Source organism: Eutrigla gurnardus (genome assembly GCF_963514095.1).
Source record: "Eutrigla gurnardus genome assembly, chromosome: 10".
NCBI classification, from domain to species: Eukaryota; Metazoa; Chordata; class Actinopteri; order Perciformes; family Triglidae; genus Eutrigla; species Eutrigla gurnardus.
In genome coordinates this window covers 26,553,591-26,565,921 of record NC_139924.1, presented here as the reverse complement: position 1 = coordinate 26,565,921, position 12,331 = coordinate 26,553,591, and the positions used below count along the sequence as shown (strand labels likewise).

Below are 12,331 nucleotides of genomic sequence, written 5' to 3'. Positions count from 1 at the left end.
CCCCACTGAAGTCACGTTTCTGTTCTTCTGACGAAGGTAAACTCAATACCGACTTTCAACTCGTCCTTTTAGTTTTGGTTTGTTGTTTTTGGATCTTCGTTAGAAGTTTGAGTTGTGGCCACAAGCTAAGCACGAGCTAAGTTGCTAACATTGCTAGTAGCGTTAGCTTAATGTTAACGTTTAGCAGGCAACGTTGGCGTAGTTTACAGTGAGTGTGGTGCTTTATTTGTTTGATGAAGAGAGACCGAACAGTACATGTGAAATATATTCAGATTTATGAGCTAAATTAATCGTTTTTTTATTTTATTTTTGATCCCTATCCTTAATGTCTCTGCATGAACACAGTGTATTTATAGTCCAGGGCTGTCAGTTAGCAGATACCTTGGAAAAATAATGTGCCCTTCATCTACAAACAATGTGGGCTGTATTTTTATGGGTAGCTAGTTTAAAAGCAAATATATCTCTTGCCTCATACAAATATACAAATATAGCTCTTGCCCAGTGTGCAGCTATAGCTATTGTTTTTAAATGAACAAAACAATGAAGGGATACTAGGGATTTACAGGTAACCACTTTAAAATGTTCTCCATCAGCATTTTCTCATCATTTTCACTTGATGCATTCACCAAAATGCACACTAAAGGAGAAAAAAATGCAGATTATGTCTATAGATAAATAGTATGTTCTTAATGGAAGTGCAAATATTAAAACATTTTTATCCATACTTAAATGACATGTATATACACAAGTATAATATAAATAGTTGGGGCCCACAAGGAGATAATGGCATTCAGGGTTATTGATATTTAAGTACAAATAAAAAACAAAGCCTGTCCAGTTTATGTCTGAAGGAAGTCCTTGGTATCAGATGGCATTCTGAAAAAGAACTGAGCCACATTGATTATGAGATAAAAATCTTTTTATTAAATCATGGAGGAAAAAAACAAGTTTAGACAAATTATGACCAGTCCCAAACAGATGTCAATGCATTCAACCTGAAGTTTTGCAGCCGGGAACAGCACACTGAAAAGTGTATACAAATATGGTTGTACTAACCTGCCAGAACTTTGTTATTTAATGATGCAAGGTTGAATCCCAGTAGTAGCTGCCAGGCCTTACATAAGATATCTTAAAATCACTCACTGAATTGAGTAATATTTATTGACGCTGCTGGCACAGAAATATGCTCTGTCTGATTTATGTTTAATAGTGTTTATTGCAAGTCTGCTTGGGACTCAAACTCCACCAAAAATAGAATTTAATGCCTTCCTGGGTGCACAATACATTTTGGAAACACCCCACTTTTTCCACGTTGTTCAACAGCAATACATAACTAACATTGCTGAATACAGCAGGCAATAAAAAGCATCATTAATTGCTGCATTTATTAATCAAATTAAAGACTTTCAATCTCGTAAAATACCTTCTTTTGAGGAAACTATTTTACAAGACATGCAAAAACCCTGTTAAACATCACAAAAACATCTTTTGACATTTGTGGTTTGAGATCTGTCAGATCAGCCAGTTCAAAAAGCAGGCATGTTTTCCTGCTGCTTGCCTCTCACACCGAGTTGATTTTTTTCTGAGAAGCAGGAGAAAGTTTTCCTGATGCAACCCCTCAGAGTCTGATCTCTAAAGCCGTAGATGAGAGGGCTGAGTAAGCGAGGAGTAAGGATGAAACAGATATAATTAAAAAAGGCTATGTCCTCTGGTAGCCAGTCGGCATGCAGCACTATGAGAGATTCAGTGATGGGGAGAGTGAAGGCCAACATGCACAGCAGCAGCTGAAGGCCGTGCAGCACCACGGTGTGCATGGCTTTGCTCACAGACACTTTATCCTGTCTCAGCTTCCTGGTTTCCAGCAGGATTCTCATGTATGTAAAGAGGATGACAACAGCCACTAGTGCAAAGAAGAGAATATTTACAGCAGCTTGGAACAATTTCTGGATTGGAGATGAGTTGATAACGATTGCTTTGCAAAGCACGGGTGTCGAGAGGATATCCATGGCAGGATCACTTTCCCTCATGGAGAAGTCAATCATAGGGAAAATGCAGCTGATGAGCCACAGGGACAGAATAATGATCCAGATACGGTCTGAGCGCCAGGCGGCCGGGCACTGCAAGGGATAGATGATGGCAACATAGCGCTCTAGTGACATGGTGGCAAGTATTAAAGGTGTGTTCTGGAAAGTGGAAGTGGTAAGGAACAGCAGAGGAACACAGTAGGCAATAGCAAATTTCACTTGGCCCATGACAAAGAGGAAAAGCAGCACAGAGCATGAGAGCTGGACAGTGTCATTGATCAGCATGTAGGCAAACAGGATGTAACGTGAGGTGTCCAGGTGCTGCCTGTGAGATGCAAACATGTACAGGATGACAACAATGCAGCAGAGGAAGATGCAGAACAAGGGGATAACCACACAGACCTTGATGATCACAGACAGGCTTCTGTGTGAAGTTGCATTGCCTGGAAATTCTGTCAGATTCTGCATTTTGCAACTGTGCATTAGAGCAAACCTGTTGAAGAGGAAATAGGTTAAACATCCACATGTTTTAACATGGATAAGAGTGAGAATAGCTGATAAATTAAAAGAGCAGCATGCCATAAATGCTTGATAATTATGAAAAAAAACATATAATCATCATATAATTTACTATTTTGCCTTTCCTTATTCAACATTTAAAACTGACTGTACTTCAACTAAATATACATTCAAACTTCAGAATAAAAGAGCCTTCCAATCACCTAAGAGTGCCTTCTGCAGTCAGGTGAGATGAATTTAGATGCAGTTCTTCTTATCATCAATATCAATGTACATGTTGTACAAGAGTTGTTCTTCCCCTTATCTGATCTGTTTGGTCCAATACAGATCTGTTTGATTCAGGCCTGATTCCTCCAGAGACTAATTATTAGCATGCTATGGTCTTACAGCTGTTTGTCATTTACCCATATTTCATTGGGGAGATGGGAACACATTGCAGTATGGAAGGAGTTAAGCAGACAAGTTCACAATGCATGATATAAACTTTACATACTGACACAGAGATATGCAAGTTAAACCTCAGGGTCTGCCGGCACCCTTTTAGGGCTTTGCAAGTTTATTTTTTGCTCTCATTTCGCCAATTTTTATGCTAAGATGATGATATTTGACAAAGATGTGCATTTTTTAATACATTTGGGGATTTCAGCATCAAAACTGAAAAAAATAATAATTTTCCACTGTCTAGACCATTTACTCCCATTCATCCTCTTAGAGCCCTTAGGGCGCATTGACAACCATTAAAAACACTTATTTTCATTGTACTGGAATCACAATACAGAAATGTGAAATCATGTTAATTCCTCTGTAACCCCGTCCTTCAGAGGCTTAAAAAAAATGCACACACAAAAAATCACCAAATTACGCCATTTCCTCATATTTGCGGAGATGCATTGTGGGAGATAATCCTCTTGTTGGAACTGATAGGATATAACAGTGACTGTAGGCCAGTGGAATAAATTATTTCAACTAAAACTATTTTGGATGTGTTCTATGGATGTCAGAGTATGGTGTGTATGTGTATTGAAAAATGAGTGTTTGTGTGTGTGAGTGTGTAAGTGTAGCCAAAACACACACTGAAATCTGTTGAAATAAATGTATGGATGAAAACCAAGAAAAAACTGTATTTTTGTATCTCAAAGCCATCCATCCATTTTCTACCGCTTATCCTGTATTTAGGGTCACGGGGGGGCTGGAGCCGATCCCAGCTATCATTGGGCGAAGGCAGGGTACACCCTGGACAGGACGCCAGTCTATCACAGGGCCGACATGGAGAGACAGACAACCATTCACACTCACATTCACACCTACGGGCAATTTAGAGTCACCAATTAACCTATCCCCATCCTGCATGTCTTTGGACTGTGGGAGGAAGCCGGAGAACCCGGAGAGAACCCACGCTTACACGGGGAGAACATGCAAACTCCACACAGAAGGGACCCGGGCCGACCCGGGAATCGAACCCAGGACCCTCTTGCTGTGAGGCGAGAGTGCTACCCACTACACCACCGTGCAGCCCTATCTCAAAGCCATGGTATATATTTATTAAAAAAAACATTATGTTGGGAATGCATCCTGGACGTAGGCCTTCAAATTTGTAGTTGTTAGTGTTTTTTATCTGATCCACTAATTTCTTATATGATTTATTTGCAGAGACATTACATGGTATTCCCATTATATGGCACAAAATGCTATTTTCATGGTTATAGTAGTTTCTAGGCCATTGAAGCAAGTTTATTCATTTGAAAATTGTATATTTGTATTCCTATGCATGTGTAAGGTTTGTGTGTGTGTATGTGTATTTGTGTGTGTGTGTTTGTGTAAGTGTGTGTGGGGGGGATGCAAAAGAGATGAGATCTGCAAAATCCATGGTTCTCACAGCATTTTCTTTGATTCAAGTGTCTGAAGTAAAACATAAAAAGGTGAGCAAAGTCCCCCTATATCAACATGACCAATGCAACCATGTCTGCATCATAATTCATCATAAAATAATAAAGTTTGGGATCAAACGAGCAGTGAACCCGAATGTAAACAAGGCAGCCAGGCGCCTCCATTTGTTTATGCAGGTGCACCTAAGACTCTCCGGTTCTCTCAGGCTGAGAGAAGTAATAAATAGCCAGGGCCAGAATTCTACATTTCTACCTGTCTGCAAACATAGAATAACGTGCTGCGTTTCAACCTGGAGCAAGCAATAGAAATATTCACAGCCGTGATTGTAACTTCCAGAAGCACTCGCCGCGGCCGGGGTGCCCGCCCGACGCAGCGCCAAGCTCGGACTTCTACGCTACGCTCTGCCGCCCCTGGAGACTTGGGACTTGGGGAAGAGCTTCTCAGAAAAAAAGATTGCTATGGTGGGAACCATGAGGAAAAGCAAGCCCGGGCTGCCTCCGAAGCTGCTGGAGGTCAGGCAGCGGGCCGTTCTCCTCAGTATTTGCTTTCTCCGGTACCCACACCGCGGTGTCCTACGTTCCCAAGTGGGGGAAAAACGTCATCCCGCTGGGCACGAAACACCGCAAACCCGCCATCAGCGATGAACCCCACCAAAAGCCCATAATTATCATGGACTACAACAGGAACAAGGGCGGTGTCGATTAATCTTGATAAGGTAGGCTTTTATCATTATTTGCGGTTATTCACACATTTACATGATTGTTACGGTACCGGAGCTTCCACGGGGAAGGCTGGAGTGTCGTGCGGGCATTAGAGGCCCAAGAGTGGGGCGCACACTTGCGAGTCACGTATTTATTTTCCCCCTCCATCAGGTTGTCGGGACCTAAGGCTACCGACGGAAGACCCAGAGGTGGGCGCTGAAATTACTCTACAACATCCTGGGTGTTTCGGCATACAATGCGTTTGTCATACGGACGTGTGTTGCTCCACTGTGGGGGGAGAGGGGAACACGCAAGCGGCTTGTTTTTGGAGGAGCTGGGAAGAGCGATGGTGACCCCAATAATGAAGCAGCTACAACGGCTACCCCGCGAACCAAGTGCCGTCACTCTAGTGCATGCGGCGCGGGGAGGGGAGCCGGAGGAGACCATGCCTCCATGAGCTGCAGCAGCTGCTGCCCCTAATTTCCGTACTGTATTTCGGTTTATTACATTCACGTTGTTGGTATTTTGTATGTTTGTGTAAAGTACTTTATTATTTACATGTTTGAAATAAATGTAATTTCAAAGTTCAACATTTTTCATGTTTGATAGGCTATTCATTTATGGTATCCCTTTTAGGGCTTCTAGAGGGAGAGTGTGATATTTATATATTTTTTGTAATAACTCAAAAAGTAATAATCTATCAAAATCAGTGTTGTTGCAAATCATTGACATATCCCAGACTGATAATCACTGCAGAAAAAAAATCCACTTTGCATTCACAAAAAAAAAAAAATACTTTTTTATCTAAAAAAAAGTGCCATTATGTATATTAACTGGCATTTATAGGGTTAAAATTATGAAAATGAACTCACATTTGATATACATGATGAGAACAGGAGTTAATGACCAAAAAAAAAAAAGGGCGTTAAGAGGAAAAACGGGATTTCTTTAAAGGAGGCCAATTTAATAATTAATAATCAAATAATATCGCATTTTTTAAATTAAGATGGTATCCATGGATGTAGATCGCGAGCCAATCAAACACGGCACATTTAAAAACGCACCAATCATATGTTGCCTCTAGAACGTTCTAGACGGTGAGAGACGTTAATGCTAACTTGTTAGCAAACTGAAACCTACTGTCTTTCTCTTTAGACAGGGAACAACACTGCCATCCCCACTGAAGTCACGTTTCTGTTCTTCTGACGAAGGTAAACTCAATATTCACTTTCAACTCGTACTTTTAGTTTTGGTTTGTTGTTTTTGGATCTTCGTTAGAAGTTTGAGTTGTGGCCACAAGCTAAGCACGAGCTAAGTTGCTAACATTGCTAGTAGCGTTAGCTTAACGTTAACGTTTAGCAGGCAACGTTGGCGTAGTTTACAGTGAGTGTGGTGCTTTATTTGTTTGATGAAGAGAGACCGAACAGTACATGTGAAATATATTCAGATTTATGAGCTAAATTAATCGTTTTTTTATTTTATTTTTGATCCCTATCCTTAATGTCTCTGCATGAACACAGTGTATTTATAGTCCAGGGCTGTCAGTAAGCAGATACCTTGGAAAAATAATGTGCCCTTCATCTACAAACAATGTGGGCTGTATTTTTATGGGTAGCTAGTTTAAAAGCAAATATATCTCATGCCTTATACAAATATACAAATATAGCTCTTGCCCAGTGTGCAGCTATAGCTATTGTTTTTAAATGAACAAAACAATGAAGGGATACTAGGGATTTACAGGTAACCACTTTAAAATGTTCTCCATCAGCATTTTCTCATCATTTTCACTTGATGCATTCACCAAAATGCACACTAAAGGAGAAAAAAATGCAGATTATGTCTATAGATATCTAGTATGTTCTTAATGGAAGTGCAAATATTAAAACATTTTTATCCATACTTAAATGACATGTATATACACAAGTATAATATAAATAGTTGGGGCCCACAAGGAGATAATGGCATTCAGGGTTATTGATATTTAAGTACAAATAAAAAACAAAGCCTGTCCAGTTTATGTCTGAAGGAAGTCCTTGGTATCAGATGGCATTCTGAAAAAGAACTGAGCCACATTGATTATGAGATAAAAATCTTTTTATTAAATCATGGAGGAAAAAAACAAGTTTAGACAAATTTTGACCAGTCCCAAACAGATGTCAATGCATTCAACCTGAAGTTTTGCAGCCGGGAACAGCACACTGAAAAGTGTATACAAATATGGTTGTACTAACCTGCCAGAACTTTTGTTATTTAATGATGCAAGGTTGAATCCCAGCAGTAGCTGCCAGGCGTTACATAAGATATCTTAAATTCACTCACTGAATTAAATAATATTAATTGACGCTGCTGGCACAGAAATATGCTCTGTCTGATGTCTTTCTGTTTAATAGTGTTTATTGCAAGTCTGCTGGTGCTGAAACTCCACCAAAAATATAATTTAATGCCTTCCTGGGTGCATAATACACTTTGAAAAAAAACAACACGTTTTCCACGTTGTTCAACAGCAATACATAACTAATATTGCTGAATACAGCAGGCAATAAAAAGCATCATTAATTGCTGCATTTATTAATGAAATTAAAGACTTTCTATCCCGTAAAATACCTTCTTTGAGGGAACTATTTTACAAGACATGCAAAAACCCTGTTAAACATCACAAAAACATCTTTTGACATTTGTGGTTTGAGATCTGTCAGATCAGCCAGTTTAAAAAGCAGGCATGTTTTCCTGCTGCTTGCCTCTCACACCGGGTTGGTTTTTTTCTGAGAAGCAGGAGAAAGTCTTCCTGATGCAACCCCTCAGAGTCTGATCTCTAAAGCCATAGATGAGAGGGCTGAGTAAGCGTGGAATAAGGATGAAACAGATATAATTAAAAAAGGCAATGTCCTCTGGTGGCCAGTCGGCATGCAGCACTATGAGAGATTCAGTGATGGGGAGAGTGAAGGCCAACATGCACAGCAGCAGCTGAAGGCCGTGCAGCACCACGGTGTGCATGGCTTTGCTCACAGACACTTTATCCTGTCTCAGCTTCCTGGTTTCCAGCAGGATTCTCATGTATGTAAAGAGGATGACAACAGCCACTAGTGCAAAGAAGAGAATATTCACAGCAGCTTTGAACAATATCTGTATTGGAGATGAGTTGAAAACTTTTCCTATACAAAGCACGGGTGTCGAGAGGATATCCATGGCAGGATCACTTTCCCTCATGGAGAAGTCAATCATAGGGAAGATGCAGCTGATGAGCCACAGGGACAGAATAATGATCCAGATACGGTCTGAGCGCCAGGCGGCCGGGCACTGCAAGGGATAGATGATGGCAACGTAGCGCTCTAGTGACATGGTGGCAAGTATTAAACGTGTGTTCTGGGAAGTGGAAGTGGTAATGAACAGCAGAGGAACACAGTAGGCAATAGCAAGTTTCACTTGGCCCATGACAAAGAGGAAGAGCAGCACAGAGGACAAGAGCTGGACAGTGTCATTGATCAGCATGTAGGCAAACAGGATGTAACGTGAGGTGTCCAGGTGCTGCCTGTGAGATGCAAACATGTACAGGATGACAACAATGCAGCAGAGGAAGATGCAGAACAAGGGGATAACCACACAGACCTTGATGATCACAGACAGGCTTCTGTGTGAAGTTGCATTGCCTGGAAATTCTGTCAGATTCTGCATTTTGCAACTGTGCATTAGAGCAAACCTGTTGAAGAGGAAATAGGTTAAACATCGACATGTTTTAGCATGGATAAGAGTGAGAATAGCTGATAAATTAAAAGAGCAGCATGCCATGAATTGATAATTATGAAAAAACCCTCATATAATTTACTATTTTGTCTTTCCTTATTCAACCTTTAAAACTGACTGTACTTCAACTAAATATACATTCAAACTTCAGAATAAAAGAGCCTTCCAATCACCTAAGAGTGCCTTCAGCGGTCAGGAGAGATGACTTTAGATGCTGTTCTTCTTATCATCAATATCAATGTACATGTTGTACAAGAGTTGTTCTTCCCCTTATCCGATGTGTTCGGTCCAATTCAGATCTGTTCGATTCAGGCCTGATTCCTCCAGAGACTAATTATTAGCATGCTATGGTCTTACAGCTGTTTGTCATTTACCCATATTTCATTGGGGAGATGGGAACACATTGTAGTATGGAAGGAGTTAAGCAGCCAAGTTCACAATGCATGATATAAACTTTCCAATTTATTTATTTCCTTCAACCCCAAAAGAGGAAATACTGTGGATTTTCTGTAAAAGTGAAGTAAAATTTTAAGTGATGCATTAGTATTCTCACTCTGTGCTACGTTATCCCTACTACACAGCATTTATCAGATATTTATTGCCATATTCAGATTTGACATGCAAAATATCTGATAAGCAGCGGAAGTAATATTATAATATAATATTCCGATATATTTATATTTCCTTCAACCCTAAAAGAGAAAATACTGTGGATTTTCTGTAAAAGTGAAGTTAAACTTTAACAGTTAAAGACGATAATGCTAACTTGTTAGTAAACTGAAACCCTTCTAGCTCCCTTTAGACAGGGAACAACACTGAAGTCATGTTTCTGTTCTTCTGACGAAGGTAAACTCAATATTCACTTTCAACTCATTTTTTTAGTTTTGGTTTGTTATTTTTCTTCGTTACACGTTCGAGTTGTGGCCACAATTTAGAAGTTCTTGCGAGCTAAGTTGTTAACATTGCTAGTAGCATTAGCTTAACGTTAACGTTTAGCAGGCAACGTCATGGGGGTCGCTAGACACTTTGTACTGGGGCACGTGCCCCAGTATTGATCTGCCGTGCCCCAGTAAAATCTCACGTTTTAACGAGCTACTATATTTGGCAGTCGATTAATTTCTATTGATAATAACGGTAAAAGAATGGATTTTCTTTTTCATCCACAATTTCAAACCAACGCACTTTAACCCAAAATACAAGCTGAGGCGTGCACCTTGTGGTTCGGGTCGGCAGCGCACATTACGTCCGCTCACGGCAGTGTGCATGTCGTAGCCGGTGCACCGCTCTTTTTTGTGATTTTAGTAATAGGGGGCCTGTGCCCCAGTAGAGCTTTATGTCTAGCAACGCCCCTGGGCAACGTTACAGTGAGTGTGCTGCGTTATTTGTTTGATGAAGAGAGACCGAACAGTAAATGTGCAATATATTCAGATTTATAAGCTGAATTAAGCTTTTTTTTTATCCCTAGCACCCTAAATGTCTCTGCATGAACACAGTGTATTTATAGTCCAGGGGTGTCAGTTAGCAGATACGTTGGAAAAGACATTATTTTGACAGTCAAAATAATGTGCCCTTCATCTACAAACAATGTGGGCTGTATTTTTATGGGTAGCTAGTTTAAAAGCAAATAAAGCTCTGGCCTCATACTTGCAGGTGGGTAGAAAGTGGCCAGTGTGCAGCTATAGCTATTGTTTTCACATGTTTTACAAGCAAATAGTAATCCATTTTGGGAGATTTGCTAACAGTCAGTTAAACATACAAAATCAAATATATGTTATTACCATTAGTTCAATTATATAATGTAAATTATCCAAATGAAGCCAGTAAATGATGACCAGTAAAATACGTCTTAAGGGGTAACAACACCCTCAAATGCTACAACCTTCTCTATCAGTATATTTGAAAACAGTGAATGCTTACCAGTGCCACTGGCACCTAAGTGTGGGAGACCCAAACCGGTTTTGGTCAGCCAGTGTTAAGCTTCATATTTTGTACTTAGACATTGACCTCCGGGTCTATTTTGCAATATCCACGAGGGAAGATTGGCCGAAACGAATTGAGCACAGACAGACTAAAAACCTGCCGCAAAGAACCCCTGTGAACAAACATTTCAAGTGTAAATCAAACTTTAAGTATTTTCTTTTTTGCTGATGCGGAGCAGTTTCACTTAACTGGGCCTTTTCCAGCTGGAGGACATATTGATCGCTGGCACTGGTGTGATTTTGCTGAGTTGACACTTTGAAGTGAGCTGGGTCAGTTGTTCCAGTTGTGTCTTGTACAATGCAGTTTGTGAACTGTTGAGCAAAGTGTTTTGGCAGCGTCCCTCACTTTTTTTCTTTTTTTTTTCGTACTTAGTATGACTGCTGTACTGGACTGTATTGTTTGGACTGTCCTAGTTTTGCTCTTATATTAGTCTAATGCAAGTAAAACCTTAATCAGTTAATAGCGGTGGAAGGTAACTACGGTAATGTACTCGAGTAGCCTACTTAATTACAATTTTGAAGTACTTTAATTGTACTTGGGTAATTCCATTTTATGCTACTTTTACAGTTCAACTCCACTAAATATTAGAGGCAAATAGTGTACTTTTTACATCAACCGACTCATTTTAAGCATTTAGTAATACGTTACTTTGCAGATTCACATTGTTAGTATGAAATAAAATAAAACATTTCAATGTATTGTTTTAGATTGAACTAGCATATATAGTAGTTTTAATTATTCCACCTGGATCCAGATCAGCTCAATAGCAAAATAACCCTAACCCTAAATGTCAACAGTCAGGTTTCAACCAGTAGAGGGCAGTCGCTATGCATGAACACGAGATGTAGAATTCAAATGCTTCACTAGAGCCCTAGGCAAGATGCATGCCTGACAACAACAAAAGTTACTGTCAGTTGCATGACTGGTTCATGGTTTTACGTCAGGGTTAAAGGACCTTGCACTTGAGATGGCTGATAAAGTTTGTTTGGGTGAACATATTTTACCAGACAGAGGGGGTATGATGTTGACAGTCAAAGATTTCAGGACTCCGTGTTCCTTCTTATTATCCTAAAATTATGCTCATTGTACCTCTAAATTGCTTTGGATTAGAGAATCACGAAAATATGCAAAATAACAAATCTTCGATTTTTGGGCTTTATATTTACTCTTTATGAATCATGTTTCATTTGAAAGGTTGGGGTTAATTCCCTTTCTGATTATACTGCTTTAAGAAAAACAAAGATATACAGAATTATCATCCATAAAAGGCTGAGGAGAAAGCTGTATACTGATATACAGTAAATATCTATGGGCTGGAGATGCATATGTTGAAATACACTTTAGTGGCCACAACATGGCCACAATGTATAGCCGCTTACTCAATGATGATAAATTGACCCTTTCAATCTCTCAAGTCACCCATGAGAGAAACGGGCTAAGGAGCTCACTGACTCAGGAGAATCATATGTACAAGAGGTA

General features: G+C 39.8%; 2 protein-coding genes across 2 annotated transcripts; both read right to left on the bottom strand.

Moving 5' to 3' along the window:
• Positions 1 to 1,526: 1,526 nt before the first annotated feature.
• On the bottom strand, positions 1,527 to 2,492 carry LOC311019725 (odorant receptor 131-2-like; the record flags this gene model as incomplete). The annotated part of the gene is made up of 1 exon (XM_084019295.1): positions 1,527 to 2,492. The coding sequence occupies one exon, from the start codon at positions 2,490 to 2,492 to the stop codon at positions 1,527 to 1,529; it is 966 nt and encodes a 321-aa protein (XP_083875421.1).
• A 5,345-nt stretch (positions 2,493 to 7,837) lies between these two features.
• On the bottom strand, positions 7,838 to 8,803 carry LOC311019724 (odorant receptor 131-2-like; the record flags this gene model as incomplete). Its single annotated transcript, XM_084019294.1, has 1 exon — positions 7,838 to 8,803. One exon carries the CDS (start codon positions 8,801 to 8,803, stop codon positions 7,838 to 7,840), a length of 966 nt encoding a protein of 321 aa, XP_083875420.1.
• Positions 8,804 to 12,331: the final 3,528 nt, after the last annotated feature.